General features: G+C 40.5%; 1 protein-coding gene and 1 pseudogene across 1 annotated transcript in view; both read left to right on the plus strand.

Annotated features, from left to right (window-relative positions):
- LOC138413870 (uncharacterized) overlaps nt 1-8,747 on the plus strand; it is a 34,832-nt pseudogene extending 26,085 nt beyond the window's left edge.
- Nucleotides 8,748-8,828: 81 nt separating this feature from the next.
- Nucleotides 8,829-22,695, plus strand: part of LOC138413871 (uncharacterized) — a 47,929-nt gene continuing 34,062 nt past the window's right edge. The window contains 3 exon segments of the mRNA XM_069540007.1: nt 8,829-8,888; nt 13,674-13,851; nt 21,217-21,348. Of these exon segments, the coding sequence (XP_069396108.1) occupies nt 8,829-8,888; nt 13,674-13,851; nt 21,217-21,348 (370 nt within the window).

Here is a 22,695-nt window from a genome sequence, read left to right on the forward strand (position 1 = left end):
AGCTGTGAAGGATCTAAGTTTTAGTCTACTTGCAGAAAACACAAGAGCACTGAGTGAAAGACCAAGGCCATCGTTTCTCAGAGCAAATGCCGCAGCCAGAACAGCATCTTACACTGGCTCCCCCAGCCCCCATCTCACTGTGTCACGAAGTGAGGGCCTGATGTTATGACCATATGTGGGTGGGTGCATTAAAGGGGAGAAATCCCCAAGTTAGGAAACTCTGATTTTATACAGAGTTGCCCATTCTTCCTTCTAGAGAAAGAGAAACAAAGCGAGATACAGAGACAGAGAAAGAAGAGACAGAGAGAACCTACCATTTTTCTGGAATGTAAGCAAATCTTCTCCAGGGAAGGGAGGGAAAGGTCTTTATCTTTACTCCCCTGGAATGTTGAGGGAGAGGGAGAGAGGGAGAGAAGTAGATACCTAAGCTTTACTATGCTGGAATGTTTCCGTATACAAATATTTGCAAATGCCTTTATTCAGAGGCACTGGACCTTGCAGGAAAATGACAAATGTAGGGAGAATTGTCTTCTAACACTCATCCCAACAAGCTGGTTTATAAAGGGAACCTACCAGTCCCACATCAAGAAGTGGAGCGACTTCCTCATCCCTCGCTGGGTCAGGCCTTTCCACAGGTTTTGACTAACAGAATGCAGATGAACCCACACTGTAACTCCCAAGGTCCGCATCTTCTACCTGCACTTCTTGGATTAGTCCTTCATGGAAGCCAGCCCCCATCATACGAATAAGCCCAGAGAGCTGGGCAGAGAGGCTCCCTGGGAAAGAAGTGGTACTCTGACAGCCCCAGTTGGATTTCTGTCTTGCAGCCAGCACTGACAGCCAGGTGTGTGTCTCTGTGTAGAACAAACTAACCGATAGATGATGAAAATAGAGAAATTTTACCCTTAAATGTTCCCAGCATCTAAATATGGTAGTCCTGTAGTACATAGAGCAGAATGAGCAGTCCTAAAAAAGGCAGGTGCAGGATAGGATGAGTAATTTCCTTCAGCATAACTGACATTTGCAGCAGGAGGTCTTTTATGTGTGATAATTACTTGCAGCATTATTTCCTGATGTTACGCGCAGTGTCCCATAAATTCATACTCATGAATCAGTTTTCACATGCCTGGAAAGTATTGTGATGAGCAATGCTGACCCGTGAACATCTTTTCAAGAAAACATTTTAAGAATATGTCTCAGATATATTGGCTTAAATTTTCACTCCACAAAAAACGTTGTTTTATCACCATGTACCAATCCTCTATTTTGTTATCAAGCTGGTTGTGAATTTAGGTATTTCCATACTCAGAGAGTTAGAATGCTCATTTCTTTGAGAGCTACTGAACCATTTCTTGGCAATAGTGGACCTACAAGCAGATACTCAGCATGAGATCTTTGAAATACCACAGGGGGCTTCATTGTATGATTACAAGGTCTTAAGTATAAAAAACAACACTGTACCAACATTGACAATGGCAATCAAAAACAAGTCTTCTTGGGCTTCCCTGGTGGCGCAGTGGTTGAGAGTCCGCCTGCCGATGCAGGAGACGCGGGTTCGTACCCCGGTCCGGGAGGATCCCACATGCCGCGGAGCGGCTGGGACAGTGGGCCATGGCCGCTGAGCCTGCGCGTCCGGAGCCTGTGCTCCGCAACGGGAGAGGCCACAACAGTGAGAGGCCCGCATACTGCAAAAAACAAACAAACAAAAAAACAAGTCTTCTTGTCTCTGGTGTGGGATCCTAGAACTGAAAGGAAGGACCAGATAAGCAAAGTAAATCAGTTTTTACTCTAAATCATTGATGGCTGCTCTGTGTCTGGGCCAGTTCCACAAACGTCCCATTCCCTCAAATTTCAGAAGATTTGCTATAAAATACAGATTCACATAGTTTTCTCACTTTATAGTTGTACTTTTTTTTTTTAAAAAAAGATCATAATCTAAATTCAGATTCGTTTGACATATTCCTCAGAGGATTAAGAATGCATTTAAAAATGTACAAGGTAGCACATCACTGGAAGTTTCTAATGTGTTCTTATTTTTCTGTTTTGTCTCTATGGAGCTATGTAAATAGTTGTACCAGGTTGAGTGTTTATTGGGTGTCGTGTCAGACTAGTGCATGTGGGAGAGGTGGCTGCACTCTTCAGCGTGGAGCTTGCAATATATGTCCACAAGTTACGTGACACTGCCCTCTTCTGAAGGTGGGGCATATTCCTCTCCCTCTGTGTCCCGGCTGCACTAGGTGACTTTCTGCCAGCAAGCCGAATGTAGTGGAAGTGACTGCGTGTGATTCTCGAGCCCAGGTGAGATAGGCGTTGCAGATTTCTCTGGGCACTCTCTCTGGGATCGCTCGCTCTGGAGGAAGTCAACTGCCATGTCATAAGGCCATCAAGCAGCCCCGTGGGGAGGCCAGCTAGTCAAGGAACAGAAGCCTCTTGCCAGCAGCCGTGTGAGGGGCCCTTTTGCACGAGGACCCTCCAGCCTTAGTCAAGCCTTCAGACGACCACAGCCCCAACCAACACCTTGAGTGCAGCCTCACGAGAGACCCAGACCTAGTCACCCAGATAAGATGTAAGCTGTGACACTGCGTGTGCCCCATTTACCCAGCCCTGCTCTGCATTGCCCCCATGGGACTCGGGGGTTGGGGGCCCGGTAGGCACCTGCAGCCCCTGCTGCCTGCTGCGCTGGGTGTAATCCTCTCTCACTCCACCTGGGCCTGCTGTGTCCTTCCTGACTGAATTACGGAAGTGTGGCCACCTGACTTCACAGCTGACCGCTGCGTAGGGACTGCTTGTCCGTGTGATACACTGGTGTTTTCTCTCAGGCCAGCTGATGTTGGATGGCAGAGAAGAGTGGACCTAGAGCCACTAGATTGTAGGGAAGGCCTCTAGGAAGGCACAGCAAAGTAGGAGTCGTCAGAGGTTGACCTGAGCCCCTAATTTCTCTTGAGTCTGAGGCATGGACCCTTGGGTTTTCAGCGATTTAGACCAAGCGCGGCTAGAACATGCAAGCAGGCGCCATCCGGCCACCCCAGGCGGCTGTCCAGTGCAAAAGGCCTCATCTTGAAAGGGCTCCGCAGTGCCAGGAGGCAGTTGCTGGACGCACTCATGGCTCACTGTGTGACCTCTGCACTGCGGGATGGGGAAGTGGCAGTGACCGACCAAAGGGGGGGGCCTGCAGTGCTGCCTCCATGGTGACTCACGTGAGCAGGTGAATCACCTCCCAACCTCACCTGGTAGATGAAGGTGAGGGAGACTGGGAGACCAGGACAGGGAAGGCAGGCCAGGCCCTGTCCCTTCCGAGGAGCTTCTAGCAGCTGTACGCGAGCGGAGGACGAGTGGCATTTTGAAATGTCAGACAGTGACGTGAGAGTCTAATACTCAAACTGCAGCACAGAGCATTGATCAGAGTTAACGTTACAGTTTTTCTTACAAACTGACTTTATTTCATCGTTCCCAAGAAATCCTGAAGGAAATTTTGCTAAAATTATGTTAAATCTGTACAGTAACTTGGAAGGAACTGATGTTTTCACAGGATTCAGTCTTTTTCTTTAAGAGCTTGTCCTCTATTAATTCAGGACTCCACGTGTGTGTGTGTGTATATACATTCATGTTTTCTCTCTTCACATACGTACTACATCGTCTTATTAGTGTTGTTCCAAGGCTTTTGGTTGCTATTGTGAATAACCCCTTTTTCCGTAATAAAGCTAACATATATACAAATATATGGAAATCTGTAGTTTTTATATGTTTTGTTCATTCAGTATTTATTAAGTGCCTATTATATGTCAGGCACTGGGCTAGATCTATATTTATCTTGAATCGCACCACTTTACTCCACTCTAATTAATTTAAAGAGTTTTTTCAGGTTTTACAAATATAATAAATTTATCTCCTACTTCCCAGTAGTCCTATCTATTGATTTGGTTTTAAGCACTTTTCCACTGGCAAGAACATCCTTAAGAAAGTGAAATACTGTTGGTAATACTGGCATTCTCATTTTGTGATTCATTTTAATGGGGTGTTTTTATTGTTTTTTGAGAGTTGGGTATTAGAAAAGGCATCAATAAATAATACCATTTTCTTCTGCTCCTGTGTGCAGAATCAACTGAGATAAGATACAGAACACAGATGAATAGAAATCAAAATCTCAGCTTTATTACTGATGGAATCAAGGGCGGGGTACTGGCTCTGTTTGTGAGCCCATAGGACTTGCTAACCGTCCCCAGAATGAGACAAGCTTACCTCCCCAAATGTAGGCAGTGTTGGGCAACCACAGGCTCCCCTAAGGGGGCTGCGCTGGCGGGTGACAGAGAACGCTAGAGAAAGGGCCTTCGTGATGGCGGCTCCCCGGGGTAGAAAGGGCAAAGCTGGAGTACTTAGCTCCTTTCAGTCGCCAGCCCAAGGGCTGCGCCCTGTTCTCTGGGCTTGGTGGAAGGGAACGTGAGCACGGGCATGGGGAGGGGAGGCCCCCCTTACGTTACTCGTGATCTTTCCATACTTGTCCTGTACAGCGGTAAGAGAGTCATCTATTTCTAACTTTACTAGGAACCCTATTAAGATGATTGAAAAATGAATGTGAAGACATTTCTCTTTGGCATCTACTGGATTCAATACGTTTTTTCCTGTTGGGTTTAGAGTTATGTTACTTGAATAAATACATTTTCTTAAAACTAAATAATATTTCCATTCTTAAACTCTTTACTCATGGTGAATAGCTCCTTAACTCTATAATTTAAATGAGATTTCTAATTTTTTTATTTTTCAACAAGTTTTGAACACTTACCTTTTTATTTTTAATTGAAAGATAGTTGACATACAATGTTATGTTAGTTTCAGGTGTACTAGGTAATGATTTGACATTTGCAAACATTATGAAATGATCACCATGAGAAGTCTAGTAAGATCTGTCCCCATACAAAGTTATTACAATATTATTGACCATATACTCCTTATGCTACATTACAAGGCTGACAAGGATATAATTATATTACATCCTTGTAACTTAATTATTATATAACTGGAGGTTTGTACCACTTAATTTCCTTCACCTATTTTGCCTGCCCCTCTACTCCCTCCCTCTGGCAGCCACCCATTTGTTCTCTGTATCTACGAGTCTTTTTATTTTGTTTTGTTTTTTAGATTTAACATGTAAGTGAGATCAGGCAGTATTCGTGTTTGTATTTGGGGATCTAATTTAGTGATCTTATCTAAGGAGTATTTCTGAGCGCCTACTGTGTCCTGGGCATTGTTCTGAGTGCTGGTATATAGCTGTACACAGAGTAGACAAAAATTCATGCCCCCAAGAAGCTTACATTTCAAGATAAAATGACATGTAAAGGTATACTGAAAGCTAAAAGCCATCAAATATATGATGACATACTCTTTATCATCATAATCATACAAACTAGTCACCAATGCCCAAATAATATATATTTAATTTTATAATGTATCCATTTATTTTACCTCAAGTCTCTGAGACTTACAGAACAGAAATGGGTTTTTACACTAGGATAATCTATCTTTCTGGAACCAGTTCCGTTGAGTGTTAGTTGGGGTGGGGTGGTCTCAGGGCCTTACTGACTAGCATGGGAAGAAGGCATTAGAGATTTTCCATGGAAATGCCAAGCAGCATGTAGATTATTAAGGGTTACTGGCATTCTACCTTTTGACTAATTAAATACATTTAGCTGAGAGATATTATAGAATGTATTATTAGGAGGTTTCAATGTATAATTGAATAGGAAGAAAAGCTTTAAAAGCAAGAATTACTTGCTAATACTTAAAACGTTTTCTAGGTCTCGTTGATGTTATTTTCCACAAAGGAAATGTATGCATTTTCCAGTCATGAAATGAGGCTCTTCCTCTGGCTCTTGACAACGGCTCTGTCACTGGAATGGTATGTAGAAGTTTTTCTTTTTGCTGTTTGTCAATCGTATTGTATATACGATTGTATATAATATATTTTTGCATAAGGCATTCTTTTAAGATTATCAGTTTATATTTTCCTTTGGCTTTTACTTTTACTTTTTTCATTGTTCTGTTTTGCCTCACTAATTTTTGAGAAACTGATACGTAAATGGTCCTAAATTTCAGCAATTAGAATTTCTACACAAAAAAGTAGACCACGTCTCTGATAACATTCAAAATTCTAATGAACCTCCTAAAAGAGACAATCTGACGTCTCAAAGGCCCCTTGGGGGACCACGTTATTAAGGAAAAAACCAATAATTTCACTTAAATATGCTTTGTTAGTCTAGGTTTGAAACGGAGCTTTTAATATATAAGGCTTTTAAAAATGTCTTAAAAATACATGCATATTATTTATTTTTAAAAATGAGAAGGCATAGGGTAGCATGCACTGTTTTAAGTGCTTAGTGTGTGTTACAACATCAGCCTTCGTATCTGCCCTTTGGGAGAATGCGTTGTTTTCCCTTTCCAACGGATGAAGAGCCTGTGGTGTGGAAGGACTAAGCGTGCTGCCCAAGGCCTCACAGCTAGTAGGTGTGGCAGCAGGATGAGCCCAGGCCACCTGACTTCAGCTCTCCTTCTGCAGCCTCTCATGTGATGTTATGTAATTTACACGTGCTCTTTTACTCATGCATGTTTGGTAACTTAAGGATAATAATAATTATTGAAAAAGAAAACCCATGTAATTTGTAAGGCTGAAATTAAGGCTAAGTGGTTAATCAGTCACATTTCCTTCATGAAAACTTCTCTTTGCTCTGGACTTAGAAAGTTACCCCCTACTGTATTTCACAGCACATTCTGCTTAGTAAAGGTCCTAGTCAATCAGAGCTTAATAAATATGAGTGTAGTGGGTATGGAATCTACCCAATTAAATGAAGAGTTCAAAAAATGTTCTGTTACTTTATTTTTCTAAAATCAAATTAAATCTACCTCTAAGCCCCTATCCCACTAGGTTGGAGAGAGATTCCATCTTATTTATAATGAGGTTCATCTTCTTGCATGCAAGATTTCACCTGGTATGGGGTCTCAGAATAGCTGGTGACAGCTCCCTTAGCTCCAGTCCACAGCTTTTCTACTTCAGCAACTTTCCGAGAACCAGTCTTGTGGGCAGCTTGCCGGGTGAGGGACTGGATCTGGAATCGTGTCCTCTCAGCCTGTCCTGTGCCTTAACCAGCATGAGGAGCCCCACCCCCTTCCCTGATGGGCTTCTCAGCCCGAGAAGCTAGGTTCAGGCTTTCCTGTGCACTTTGGAACTGAGGCCGGCAACCATGTGTTGGTGTTTTAAACTCAAGTATCACTTCTTAAAGATTTTTAATAACTTGAAAAAAGCAGAGGCATCTGTTCTGTTTGCTTTGGGACAGAGATAGCCAAAATGGAGAACCCGGTGAGATCTGTTGATCACGGTTTGAATGCATGGAATTTGATATTTAGAGCATTAAAGTAGGGCGTTCAGTCCATTGCAGAGCGCAGTGCAGAGACGCCCCAGGCCTTTTGGAAATGAGCATGCCACGTCTCAGTTGCCTGTGATTTGTCCCAAAGGCTGAGGCCCTACCTCTGAGGCCTCGTGAGGGGGCACCCGTGCGTGAAGCAGGAGCTGAACGGAGAAAACCCTTGTTTCAAAGGGCAGACCGGGAAGGACAGGGCCGCGAGAGTCACAAGCCTGCCTTTAACAGCGAGCTCAGTCCGCCGCCGCTCCTGCGAGTACAGCTGAGAGGTAGAGGAGCCCGGGGGCTATCAGCACGGGGAGCGGGGGGGTAGCGCTGATGCCCGTGTTATCTATCGGGACGCGGTTCCTCCTGCTGGGGTCCAGCCCACACCCCACAACACCAGGAGTGGGCCCTGGCCCCCCGGGCTCTCGCAGGCCGGAGCAGCCTGAGCGCTAGGACAAAGTGGCGGATCAGACTGCAGCTCCTGACCCTCTAGAATGGAAGAGTTTCAGTACTTACAGAACGAGTGGCTCTCCTGACGTGTGCAGTTCGCTATGGGCGCCCACACACGGGGAGGTGGCTGCTGTCCTTGAGGGCGGCACTGGAAATCTTGTCACTTCTTGTTTTTAAAACATCGGTAAAAATCTTCAGCTTAAAGTAAGGTTTCAGAGGTCTCCCTGGCTTATGACGTACTTAAAGGTCAGTTACTTCTGTCCATCTGCCTCCTAAAATCGGGGGCTCAAACGTTCTATACAGGTCTCTAGCCTTTCAGTATTTCTGTTAAAAGTTCAAAGCCTGGGCTTAGAAAAATTATTGCATTGGAAAGTTATCACTAAAAGATCTGAAATTTTAAAGAGCCTTTCCAGGAAGCCAGAGTGCTCTGTAAATCACAGGAAAACGTGCCACAATTCTGGCCAAAGGTGAATTTCCTGATTGTGTAAGAAGATCAGCAAGGAGAGCTAGGAGAGGAGGTGGACTCCTGTGCTTGGGTGTCTGTTGGCTGGAAAAAAGGCTGAGCTAGCTTTCTCGTATTTGTACGACACCCTTAACCCCTGAATAATCAGACAAGCAAACAATAGTAGCGTGTCTTTACCTAAAACTGACGCATCAGAATTACCTAAGGACTCCTTTGGTGTCATTAACAGATTGGCCAGGACTGAAGCATTTCTAGTCTAAACTTGAAGCTTTTACCCACCAGGCACAGCCCAGGTTGGCCCCTTGGTGTGGCCATGGGACATCGAGGGCAGCGAGGGCTCCTCCTGTGGGTCCTGTGTGGCCGCCTGTTTCGTGCACGTGGACTCGCGTCATGGCTGGAGGACTGTCTGTAGCCACCTCCTAATGGCGTCCCCCCTTTAAACAACATTGATGTTTCACCTTTACGTTGGTATTATTAGAAAGAAGACCACAGGCCCAAAACAGAGTCACTTATGCTAGACCATGTCGCCAAACCGGGACTTAATACCTCACCTAACTGAAGTTTTACCCTCCTCCAGAAATGTAGTCTTTTCTGGAATTACCTCAGTTCCAATGAGGTAATCTGTCACATGGGCCCTCTCCATCCCCAAAGGGAGATGAGGTAACCCACCTAATAAGACCCTTTTGTCCCCAAAGGGAGATGACGTAATCTGAAATAATCTTTTTATTTGTTTGTTTATGACTCCCTTGTCTCACCTTTAAAACCCTCTCCCTCTCTGCAGCCCTCTGAGGCTCCCCTCTACTTGCTACCTGGGAGGCTGCCTGGTTCATGAATCATTCAGTAAAGCCAATGAGATCTTTCAAGATTTACTCAGTAGATTTTTTGTTATTTAACAGCACTTTCGTGGAGAAGGTTCTGCACGGAACTCTTATATGTATTTTCCTTCTGCCACTTCCATCGTACTGTTTTCTTTATATTATAACTTGTTTAGTGACCCATTGATACGGTTGTCTGACTAAAATTCTGCACCTGGAATTTTGGTAGTGGTGCGCACCAGGGTTCTTGGCCTCTGTAATCAATAGAAATTGACTAGCGGCCAGACAAGAGGTTCAGGCGAGGCTTTACTGGGACCCCTGCAGCCGCAGGAGGGAGTGAGAACAAGTAACAGGTTCCCTTGCTCGCTCCCTGAGGGGGGGCAAGCTTGCTTCTTACATGGGGTGAGGGGAGGGGTGGCTTAGGTGTCTTGCCCACCGCTCATGTGGTGCTGTGTGCAGGGGGCATGCGCAGCACCCTGCTTTTGCTCCCAACACCCTGCTTTTGCTCCTGGCTCCTCAGATTTAGCAGCTGGGGGTTTTTTTGGTCTTTTTGTATCTTTTGTCCAGAATTTGCCCCAACTGTGCATGCACGCAGTTATTTTTAGTCCCATATAGTTTCTTTGTATTTTTGTTCCTTGAGGAGAGGTGTGTCCAGGTGCAAGCATTTCAGCACTGCAGCAAAGGGTCCCAGGTTCCAACCTGTCTCAGTAGTGGGTCTTTTTAGTCAAAATTCATGTGCTTTTTTGCTCTTAGGATATAGTACAGATGCATAACAACAGGCATATTATTGTTCACTTTCACTGTATCTGACCAGAAATCCCTGGGCTGGAATGACTTTACTTTTGAAAATAGAATGGTAACAAATATCTTAATTATCCTCATTTGCACAGAGCCTGTGATAAGGCTTGCTTACTATCTCCAAAGGAATTTAAGATGCAGCCCATGTTACTATAACTTAAATACCTAACAGTGCCTCATCCTGGTAGCAACTCAACAAATGCTGATTGTATAAATTGAATTGCATAAAAGCACTAATGTTTCCAATGTGTCTGCCATTATATATTTCTCATAGGCAAACACATTTATGTTTAACCAAGCAATGCTGATCGGATAACAAACAAACGTTTCTATTTCTGTTGCCATAGAATTGTTATGCTGTAGGAATAAGTCACTTTAACAGACTCGGGTGGAGTAGGGATTCAAGTTAGCATGCATGCAAACAGCATGCCATCACTAGCAACAACTGTAAGGCTGTCAATTTAAAGAAGCAAAGCTTCAAAACAACATGGGTGGAACTTGTCACTACACATGAATACAAAGGGAAAAAAGGTGTAGGATTTGTAGGAAAGACAAGCTGAAGAGTGACCAGTATACCAAAGACAGTGCACACGCAGATACACCCTATACTGGTAGGATCCTTGTTTGTGGGCGAGGGTCTAGTTTGTAGAAACTAGGAAGGATTCTCTCATCTCAGATTTATCTAATTTTGCCTCTTCACTCAAAATATATTTCTACACATGCAAATAACTAAAAAGTTAAAGACTATTCATATTTTGACCAATTTGCTTATGAAGCATATAGATGGGCTAGATACACAGTGCTAGACCGGTGGGTTGAAAAGTATACAATTCAATGAAAGACATACTTAGTTTCATGCAAATAATGATAAATCATGTTTTTAGTGGGTCTATGTCTCTGTCAATGAAAAAAATTAATCAGTAGTCAATATAAGAAAGAAATAGAAAATAGAGTCCGAGCCAAACTGAGGACTGTAGTCCGGGAGACGGCCTCTCGGAGAGCTCTGAGAACTGTTCCAAAGAGGTAAGTGGGGGAGGTCAGTGTGTGTGTGATTTTGGACGAGGGGTACCGTGCAGTCGAGCATGAATCCCAGCAGAAGTTTGCTGCTAGTCACAAGGAAGAGGCATCTTAGTTAATGGTTTTAGTGCTATTGGAAGTATGGGAAGATGCAAAAATCCAGGTTCGTAAAAAATTTCTCCTGCAAATATCTAACCATCTGAAGGTCTGTTCTGCAGTTTCCCAGAGCACAGAGCACCTCATCCTGACCTTCGCCCTGAACTCCTTTCAGGATGTGCTGTAGGTCAGTGTCTGCAGTGGCCGATGACTTGATTCTTGTAGAACCGGATGGTGGGCAACATTCTCTATTTTACAATCCCCTCCCTTTTGGTCTTAATTTTGACCCAGGTTTGGAAGGCATTTAGTGATCAATTTGTCCCACGGTGCTAGGAATGCTCACTCCCAGGTCAGGTGAGGATTTCGTCGATAAGCCAATCAGTGCTGTTCCTGGATTAGGCCCTGTTAACGGTAACCAAAAGCCTCTCGGCCGCCTGTCCTACTAATATGTTATGGTCCAGGAAATGCTTTCCTCTCATTGCTTCCTCCCATAGCTAGAGTTACACGGTTACAATCATTGATCTTATAGAACTATATATTTGGTTGATTGTTTCAAGTTGCCTAGTCATCATTAATTTTATCTGAGGCTTAGTCACACATTTGGTAATGCAAGAACCAATAATCTCGTAAAATAGGCAAGTAATGTAGCTAATAACATTAATATGGTCATAAGTAAGTATTTAAGCTAAGAACTTAGGTGCAGCCCAGGATCTCCCCAGGTCCTCTGACTGGTCAGTTCTGCACTAATTGCTCTCTTGAAGGGAAATGGTATATTGGCATTTTACATAAAGTTCACCAAAGATGTCTGCACGTACAAGTGAGTGGAGGGTCATTGTGACCCCTTATAGGATTGAGGAAGAAATGTTATATTCTGAAGACTTACAAGGCTGGCTCCAGAAGGAGAAAAATCGATCTTTATGGTTGAGCAGGTATTTCTGCCATTGGGGAGGTCTGGTTCATGCATAATGAAGGTGCACAACACACACTAGAAGGCAGAGAGAAAGCCAAAGGGCAGAGAAAAAGTTTTATGTTTAAATTTTTCTTGTCTTGCCTTAAAATGTGAATTTTTATTTCATCACCTCTGGACTGTGAACTTCACAAGTGCTTCTTAGTTCTGGGATGGCTAGAGGGGGCTGGAGCTGGATAATTCCCTTCCCCTAGTTCAGTTGGGCTCTGATAAAACCTAAAAAGATTAGGCTCTGGGTAACTAGTTTTTCCTATGGGCAGTCCTTGTTAAGAAGAACAGAGTGAAGCCCTGAAGTAGTGGTTAAACCTGAGTGTTCTTACGCTGGGTGTGATAAAGAGTGGAGGAAAGAAGTGAGAGGACAAAGAAGGGTATGAGCTAAATGTGGTGAACTGGGGAATGAGCAGGATCTGTCCATCAAAGTCCCTCTGCCTTTGGAGATAGGACGCTCTGGGAGGACGCCTCTCACATAAAGGTTTTATGACCTGCTTCGTGGGAAGGTCAGGAAACCCTTCCTGCACCTGCCAGCTTGAAATATTCAATACACTAACGTGCCATATTTTCGGGTAGCGTGTCCTAAACCCGATCACCTGGAATGGTGAATTTTACAGGGAATAATCCCATTTCTCATTATCAAAAGGAGAGGAAAAGACATTACATGAAGAAATTATGAGATTAGAAATTAGCAAAGCAGAGAACTTTTTTTAGAGCTAACAAAACATTTATTGAGTTTCTTCCTTATTCTCCTGAGTTTAGTGCCTTTTCTCTCCCCAAACCCAAGGAATTCACCTTTATCATGCTGGCCTTACATATTATATTATTATTTGTATATGGGGTTGTGGCCTCTACTTGGCCAAGGACAAATCAAAGCCAGAGTTTTATTATATCCATAACAAGAACAAAAGGTAGAAGTTGCTTAATTTATATTTATATTATAAGAGAGAAACGGACAACAGCATTTGGTTCTTACCTACAAGAAACTCACATTGGAGGGCAGAGATCAGAATGCAGTTATCTTTTACAAATAAAATAATAGATGTTATTGGAAATTTTAATTCATTCTCACAAAACTTATTTTCTAGAACTCTTAAATCTTATAAGAAAACTTCTTAAAGCAACAAAAGGTGAAAAAAGTGAAATGTTTTCTAATATAGATTATAAGTGCCGTGAAAGCGAGGTGATTCTGGTGATCTGAAGGGTGTATAGATCCCTCCTGTAATTTATAATCATCTAATTCTTGAATGCTTTGCTCTACAGTCTTTGAGTAATTTGTGTGAACTGTGTTTACTGGTGAAAGTTGGTTTATGTTTAAATGTAAACGGCCTTGTAAGAATTGCCCTCTTTTTCATCAATATTTTAGAGTGTTTTCCAAAAGGGAAATCTCACATTTCAGCATCCCCTAATCACTTACAGAGGTGGGCAGCTCTGGAGGGAGTCAGCACACACTGCACTCAGCTTACATGAAGCTTCTCTGAGATTCAGGGCCCTTTGTCCTCTTTCTCAGCTAATCACGTGGTCCCTGTTTCTGGATCTTATGGAACAGGGTGAAGCATCTTCTAGATTTCTCATGAGGACTTGAAAATGAAGCAAAATTATATTCTTGTGAAATGACTGGTTTTAAATTCTGTCCTTCAGTGTTTGCTTATATCTATGAAATAATGTTCTATTGATTGTAGGGTACAGGAGACACTGACTGTCATTTTAAAATTAAGAAGAACTTGGAAAATGCATGTATAAGCCTGGAATCTGCGAAGAGCCCAGGGTTGTTTGTTGGACTTCAAGCAGATAGACAGGCAAAACCAGTTGCGTATACCGAGAATGGGAATGTTCTCTTCTATCCACAAGTCATGAAATGCACGTTTACCCCGAAATACTTCCATTTTTGTTTGCTTTGCGATGGTTTGTGTACAGTGTCTGATAATCTCATCATATTTTCCTGTTTGTTATTCTAGAAACAGTGTTATTCTAGAAACACCATAGTGAAGACCCTTGCCTCAAATTCTCAGATAGTTAATGTTAGGTATAGAGTTTTTGCTACATTAAGCTCCTTTATAGTTTTTGAAATTGGGTGTGTGCATTTTTTTAAATTGGGTGTGTGTGTGCGTGTGCACTTGTATTTTGTTATTTAAGGATGTCTCCATATACACTGAGAGGAGATGGGGCTGTTGGAGACATTCTCAACTTCATTGCTATTAATTTTTAATATTCATTGGGTAAAAGGAGACAAAAAGATCAACACTAATGGGATTTGAATTAAAAATAGGATTTGGGACAAAAGTCCAAGGATAGGACAGAAATGTGAATATTTTGAAACTGGTTTCTCTCATATTTAAGTTCAGATTATCTAGCAAATTGAAGTAAGGATTTGAGGAATTAAACAGTTTAAGCTTAGAATGTATTTGCGTGAACAAAGCTTAATGAGGTAACTCTGTTGTGTTCTTAAATTACCTCAAATCTCAGTTTACTATCTAATTTTTACCTCATTTAGTTCCATGGATTTTGGCTTAATCAAAATCTAGATGATTTTCTTAGTCAGTCTGACTCTTATTTAACTTTTCTTTTCTTAGCAAGGTCTACCTATAGTTTATAGGGAGACATATAAAATTCTGTAAGTTTTAAAAATATATATCCTATCAGATGGGTGATATATAAATATAATACGTATCTTTAGGGTAATATACCTATATCTTTATTTATATATTATTGTATATATTTATATATACAATATCCTATAGAAGATAGTTTAAAATAAGAACATAATGAGCTTGATTTAACATGATGGTGTATCTGGCCCTGTTCTTTCTGTTATCGGCATCAATTCCTTCTCAGCCTTTAGTTGCCATATTTAAAATTTTGCAAATTGTTGGGCTAGTACACCTTAACTGACTGCCACCCACACCCACTCCCTCCACTCTCCGTTTCCCACAGGCTGGCACAGAGTGGCACTCCTACTCAACGAAATGGGTTTGCCATCTGTCTCTGGAGCTCTTGAGAGACAGCAGAAAGACCCAGGGTGGAGTAGTCGAGAAAGCAGGGAGAAATAGCTAGCAGGGGACAGCAACCGTGCTGGAAGAGCACGGGGGGAAGGAGGAGTGACCCAGAGGAAGGGGCAGTGGGGACAAGATGAGGAAGAAGAGACAGCAATAATTCAGAAAAGGAGAAGAGTAGAAGAAAAATAATTGGTGTCAATAAAGGAGAGAGATCATAAAAGGCCGTGTTTGCCGATTTAGGGTATCAGTACAAACAGAACAAATAGAAACAAAGCCATTCTTTTTTATAGGCTCTACAATTTAGTTCTTTCACTAGAGCATGGATGATTTGAGTTTTCTTCTCTGTAGACCAGGTGTGTTGTCTTGGTGAAGCCAGCTAACATGGGAGAGCTTTGGTTTCTGTGTCTGTGTAACCCAGATAGCAGCAGTAACTTCCCTCTCTCCCCTGGAGAGCTGGTGTATATGTAACTGTATATGAAAGTTCTTGTTTCGGTGATAATAGCTAACATTTGTGGGCAGTTATTTTAATGCAGACGCTGCAAAGCATGGGTTATCTCCTTTTATGTCACTTTGAAAAGTAGGTATACTATTTTTATTGTGTTTTGAAACTGCACTCTTATTATTTGATAATGTTTTTGAAAAAATAATTGAATATCTCAGTGATGTGAATTAACTTTAAAAGCTTATAGCCGATAGAGCTGGGACTGATTCTTTTGATGCTGTGTTGATAGACATCTGTAATCTGTTTATATAATTGATTTTCTCCCCTTATTATTTTTATTATACAAATAATACATGTAATTGTGGGAAGTTTTGAAAGTTTGCTCATGTAAAAATCTATCCAGAGATAAAAACTATTTACATTTTGAGGTATATCTTTTCATGATTTTTTTTTCTATGAAGTTATCAACTTTTTTCTATAAATATACTCAAAGTCTTCATATATATATATATATATATATATATTTTTTTTTTTTTTTTTTTTTGCTGTACGCGGGCCTCTCACTGTTGTGGTCCCTCCCGTTGTGGAGCACAGGCTCCGGATGCGCAGGCTCAGCGGCCGTGGCTCACGGGCCCAGCTGCTCCGCGGCATGTGGGATCTTCCCGGACCGGGGCACGATCCCGTGTCCCCTGCATTGGCAGGCAGACGCTCAACCACTGCGCCACTGTATTTATATTTTTAAATATAAATATTTATATTTATATTTATATAAATATATAAAGGGAAGCCCAGTATTTATATTTTTAAATATAAAATTGGGCTACAGTCTTGTATATGTAAAACAATTTATCTGCCTTTTTATTTTAAAAATGATTTTCATCAGTACACATAGATTTATACCATATTTTCAAATGAGTTTCATTGATGCATTTATTACAAATTATTTAACCAATCCCCTGATGTTGGATATTTTATTGTTTAATTTTTTGTTATTATAAACAATATTGGGAAGATCATTCACGTACATACATAGTTTTGTAGTAGACTGAAATTTTTTCTTAGCGTAAGTTACCAGAAGAGGAATTGTTTGCTCAATTTAGATACAATAGACCTTTTAAATCTGAATGTCCCATAGCGATACTAGCAGTGTCAGCAATGAGAAGTGGGGCTTTGGCACTAGTTGTCAGTCCTGTGGCGAATTGCCTAAAGGTTCTCGTTTGTCTTGGCTGTACAGAGAGCTTCCTCTTGTGCTGAGTTTGGACTATTAGGTATCATGCTTAGATCTTACAGGTTATCCTTAGATTAGATGCAAATACATGATGGTACTATTTGACAAAACTCATTGAAATTATTATATGTAAATTCTATCCCAATAAAGCTGATTTAAAATTAAAAAAAGATCAATGATCACAGATCACCATAACAAATATAATGATAATGATAACGTTTAAAATATTGTGAGAATTACCAAAATGTCTCACAGAGACATGAAGTGAGCAAATGCTCTTGGAAAAATGCCACCAATAGACTTGCTCAATGCAGGGTTGCCACAAACCTTCAATTTGTAAAAAATGCAGTATCTTCAAAGTGCAGTAAAGCAAAGTGCAATAAAATGAAGTATGCCTGTATTTTTTTAGAACAGTTTTGGGTTCTCAGCAAAATCAAGGGGAAGGTACAGAGATTTCCCTTGTACCTCCTGCCCCACAAATGCATAGCCTTTCCCATCAACATCCCCCATCAGACGGTACATCTGTTACAAACTGATGAACCTACATTGACATATCATAATCACTCAAAGTCCATAGTTAACATTACGGTTCATTCTTGGTGTTGTACATTCTGTGGGTTTGGACAAATGTATAATGACATGCATCAATCATTATGGTATCTACAGAATATTTTCACTGACCTAAGAATCCCCACATTAATTGACTTTTGAATATAGAAACAGCCTTGCATACCTGGGATAAATCCCACTTGATACTGGTATATTAATATTTTTATAGATTGTTGGATTCAATTTGCTAATGTCTTGTTGAGGATTTCTACATTGGTGTTCATCAGAGGTATTTGTCTATAGTTTTATTTTCTTGTGATGTCTTTGTCTGGTTTTGTTATTAGGGTAATGCTGGCCTCATAGGATGGGTATGAAGTATTCCCTCTGCTTTCATCCTCTGAAAGAAATTTTGGATAATTGGAATTGGTATAATCTGTTCCTTAAATGTTTGATAGCATTCTTCAGCGAACCATCTGGGCCTGATGCTTTCTGATTTAGAAGATTATCAAGTATTGGTTCAGTTTCTTTAACGGATACAGGCCTCTTCAAATTGTCTACTTCTTGTGTGGACTTCAACGAATTGTGTTTTTCAAGGAATTGCTCCATTTCATCTAGGTTATCAAATCTATGGGTATAGAGTTGTTCATTGTATTCCTTTATTATCCTTTTAATGTCCATAGGATATATAGTGATGCCCCCTCTTTCATTTCTGATGTTAGCAATTTGTGTTTTTTCACTTTTTTCTTAGTTAGCCTGACTAGAGGCTTATCGATTTGATTCATCTTTTCCAAGAGCCGGCTTTTGGTTTCATTGATTTTCTCTGTTGACTTTCTGTTCTGTCTCCATTGGTTTCTGCTCTACTTCATTAGGGTGTGTCTTTTACAACTTAAATAGACTTTATAGGTTCTCGGAAGACAAGAGATACCTCTCATTCCCTCTTTTAATCTTTTTTCGACAAATTACTTAACTTCTCTGTGACTTGGTTTCTTCCTCTCCAATTTGGTTAGGATTTGGTTTAATTAATTAATTGTGTATTGAGACTTTATAATAAAAGCCATTTATTCCACTACTATTTAGCTGGTGCAGCAAAACTTCTTCATTTGCTCTTTCATAAATTTACTTTTACAGTACTATGAACCTTATGTATAGGAGAAAGTGTGAAGAGATCTGACTTCATGTGCTTACTATTGCACCCATGGAGACGGTTCTCAATGGATTATCTGGGTATATGGATGATTTGAAAGTTCTGTTCATGCTTACTGTTCCAGATAATAAGTCCATCCTTATAATTCCATATAAGACCACACTGTGCCAGGTATCATTTAAAGAATGTTTAATCGACGTAACTTGTGACTTTTCCTTAACTTCAATGTCCTGTTACTTTTTTAGAACATCTAGGTAATAGTGAACATATCTGAGTTTTATAGGTATCATAACAGAGCCTTAAATTATGCACAGTAATTATGCATAATAATCCTTTTGCTCCAATTCCAGCCCAGTTTTACGGTATTAGGCATCCTCTGTATACAAACTGTGAGGCTCTGGGTATTAGTAACATGAAAAAATGCAGCACCAAAGATATGGTTCAGATGTTACATTTTTTATTGCACTAAGAGGAATTTCAGGTTCAAGACTTACGGAAGTTTTTATTGAAATATGTTTGGAAAATTCATTTTTGCTTCATGCTAGTCTTCTAAGATCACTCATGTTTCAAAATCTAAATGAAATACTGTTATATACTTGATTCATCAGATCTTGAGTATGTATATTTTGTTCTTATTTTGGAAAATATGGAAAGATATGTTTTGGATAATAAAATAGACTTCCTGGATTGAAAATACATATGCCATAATAACATGACCCATTGCTGTTTTGTAAGTTTTAGCTGTTCTAATTTTTAAATAGCTGGTATTAAATAAAAGTTTTTTTTTTTTTTTTTTTTTACTGGTTCACGTTGTAGAATTGCAGCCGTTTTGTCTGGTGGATCTTGATACTATTAAGCTTTTGCATATAATGAGACACTAGCAGAAGTGGATAAATGAATCGTTTAATTCCAGCTATATGTGTAATACTGTACATACATTTTGATAGTATTTCCAGCTAGACAATTCTGGTTTTTTGACCTTCATCACAGGTTTTATTTTATGTTATAGTGGATATATTTTCACATTCCTTTATCAACTGTGAAAGTGAGACAAAGAGCATAGCGGTAAGAGTTACTCCAATTCAGAGTCGGTTGTGAATCCACTGGAGGGCCATTTGGTACTTGGGTTTTGGACCTCCATCTGTAACCTACCTGGCCCCAAGGCAGAGCATACAGCCTTCTACAGAGGACAGGAACCTCCTGAAAGACCTTTCCAGAAAAGATCTTCTAAGCCCTGAATTTCCTTCTATTAAAGCAACTATCGTGTTTATAATAAAATACTGACATTGTTTTTGAGGGTGAGGCAGAATCTTGAGCAGCCAGTGGTGGGGGGTGGTAGAGAGAGGAAAGACGCTTATCCCATATCACAGTCTGCTTAGGTTGACCCTGTTGTGCAGCCCTTTCTGTGCCCGCCTCTAATTTCTAGATGGTCCCGTTAATTGTTTTTTTCTCTGTCCTCCCTGGGGACTCTGTGCATGTGTCTGTTACAGCACTCATCAGTAGATACCAGAGGTCATTGTTTACGTATTCTCCTTCTGGGCTGCAGCCCCATCAGTGTCAAAGCCATGTCTTATGCGTTGATTTATTCCTATGCTTACGGCAGTGACTGCAAGAGTTTATCTTGCCTTTGTAAATCCTGGGTTTCTACATTATTTATAAATAACATAGACACTTAATTATGGGTTCCTTAATTGGACAATAATAAAATGGACCCTAAATTATATTTAGAATCTCTTTTGATTGTTTTCCTCTCCAAGTGTTTGTTTACCCTAAGTGGACATATTTCTAGTTATTTCTGATCTTCCTTGTAATACTTTAAAGTTCCTTTATTAGCATTAATCTCCAGTGTCTATGTCTTGCATTATAAATAAACCACATGGAAAAACTTCTGTTTTATAGGGTTTGATGTTTAAAAGCTTATTATTGTCTGAAGTGATATAGTACTTGCAGGATATAAATGACAATATGGTCATGCACAGTCCTTCAGACACTAGTATTGTATGGTCTCTGCCAGCATTCTACATGGTTAAGTGCTGCTAATTCCCATTAGCCATACCTATGAGGCTGTTATGCCTTTTCACGCCAACATATATTTTATGACTCATCTTAAATTATTGACTGCATTGTGGTATTAAGAAGTGGCTGCTATTGTTATTATGTACAATCAGACATCTGTATAGTTTTTTGTCACTGATGAGGCCTCTAAAATCTGACAATCATAGTATGAATTATTACCATTAAATAATGACTGTACTATGTCTGATCATTAAAAATGAAACGCAGACAGCTTGAACTTTGAACTCCTAAGTACAGATAGCGCTCGTGAGCATCTACTATGAAACTGGACTCGTGATTCAGCTAGGTTGGAGACATCTTTTCTTGAACAAGACACCGAAACAGCTCGCTTCTAAATAAAAGGCAGGAAAATAGCTAATGCTTTCTTCACTTACATGTATACTTCTTTCATTCTGACATTTCAGTAGAGTCACATGAAGTATTGTTTGAATGACGTGTTCGTCAGTTTTTCCTTTTGATGAAAGCAATGCACATTATCAAAGGAATTCCAATTTAGAACCTATAAGAAAAACATCTTGAATAAGTCATCTGATTCATACTGTGGCGTTAAATTATTGCTTGGATTTACAAAGCAGTGAATAGATTGAATAGGAATACCACTCATGTGCAACCTGCTGCTATAAAAAACCATTTTCTGGTCACTGTGTAATACAGAGTAAAGAGATTTGACTATGCATTGAGGTGGAAACAATAGCCAAACTTAAACTTGCAGAGCTGAACGTATGGTGAGTTTTCTGAGAAGAAACAAGTGGTTTTGAGAGGGTAGAATCTTTGAAAATCTTAATTTCAGTTGGCAGAGAAAACCCAGCGGGTATGTCTGCAACACCCGGCCAAGAGGAGGAAAAGATCCTTGAGTTGATAAACCAGCAAGAAATGCCACCAGAACCTGAGGCCAGAGGAGCTTTTCTTTCTTCAGCTGCAAGTGAGAAACAGCTGTTTTTCTTCTTCTTGTTTGTCTGTCTGCACTGCTTTTTTTGTGGCCACCTCAGGGAGAACACCGAATTATTTTTATAATAATATAGGTGACATTATACCACATGAACTTGCTTTTAAGATGTTGCCTTGCTTTTTCATGCTTTGGTTTTATATTGCAAAGAATATGTATATTTTAAAATGTGCTTATTTCTTTCTCTTGAATTCAGTGTTCACTCTAGAGCAATACTTGAAAGGAAGGTAGTATTAAATTGTAACATCATATGGGACTATCACTTAAAAATATTTTATGAATATGTTTTATGAATAACAGCAAATTCTCACCAAAATCTAAGCAATAACAAAAATAACCTCCTCCATTTCCCTGATATAGAAACTGAGGCATGAAGAAAGTACTCTAGGCCGCAGAGGTCTGAATCTTTAGTCCGTCTCTTAGTATGTTTGATTATTTTTCTTGCTCTTAAATGTATTAAATTCCATCTGACTGAGAAGTAAAATGAATGCTATCTGACAGGTTCTGTGCATCAGAGTCTAGTCATCTTTCGGCAAAATGAAATCGTGACCGCTGTCTCTGAACCATTTTTTTTTTTAAACCTATCTTGAGAGACAGATATAATGTTATCTTTAAAAAAAGTGTTTTTTGAAAATTAGTTACTGGGTGTGCTCTCTTTTCTCTCAGATAGTAACAGAAAATAGATGTCTCTTGCTGACAACCAGGGTTACGGTCACATCAACCAGAGGGAAGGGAAGTTAGCCTTTTGATTTTTGTTGCATTGGACTAGGCCCAGTTTTATTTACTTATTTATTTTTGGCTGCGTTGGGTCTTCATAGCTGCACGAGGGCTTTCTCTAGCTGTGGTGAGCGGGGCCTACTCTTTGTTGCAGTGCGTGGGCTTCTCATTGCAGTGGCTTGTCTTGTTGTGGAGCACGGGCTCCAGGCGTGCCGGGCTTCAGTAGTTGTGGCACGTGGGCTCAGTAGTTGTGGCTCACGGGCTCTAGAGCACAGGCTCAGTAGTTGTGGCACATGGGCTTAGTTGCTGCGCGGCATGTGGGATCTTCCTGGACCAGGGCTCGAACCCGTGTCCCCTGCATTGGCAGGTGGATTCTTAACCACTGCGCCACCAGGGAAGTCCCAAGGCCCAGTTTTATATTTCTATATTGTGGCATGAATCCATGGAGCAATGTGACAAATCACACTGCATAAGAAACATGTACTTAGTTAAATTTTTCACAGAAGGAGAATTTAATCTTGTGTCAGGAAGTAAGGGCAACTAAATCTGGGAAAACCACCTTAAGTATAATTTTCCTTGGTTGAAAATAGCATGCTAACTGAAATT

The sequence above is a fragment of the Delphinus delphis genome, chromosome 17, assembly GCF_949987515.2.
Source record: "Delphinus delphis chromosome 17, mDelDel1.2, whole genome shotgun sequence".
In the NCBI taxonomy this organism is placed as follows: domain Eukaryota; kingdom Metazoa; phylum Chordata; class Mammalia; order Artiodactyla; family Delphinidae; genus Delphinus; species Delphinus delphis.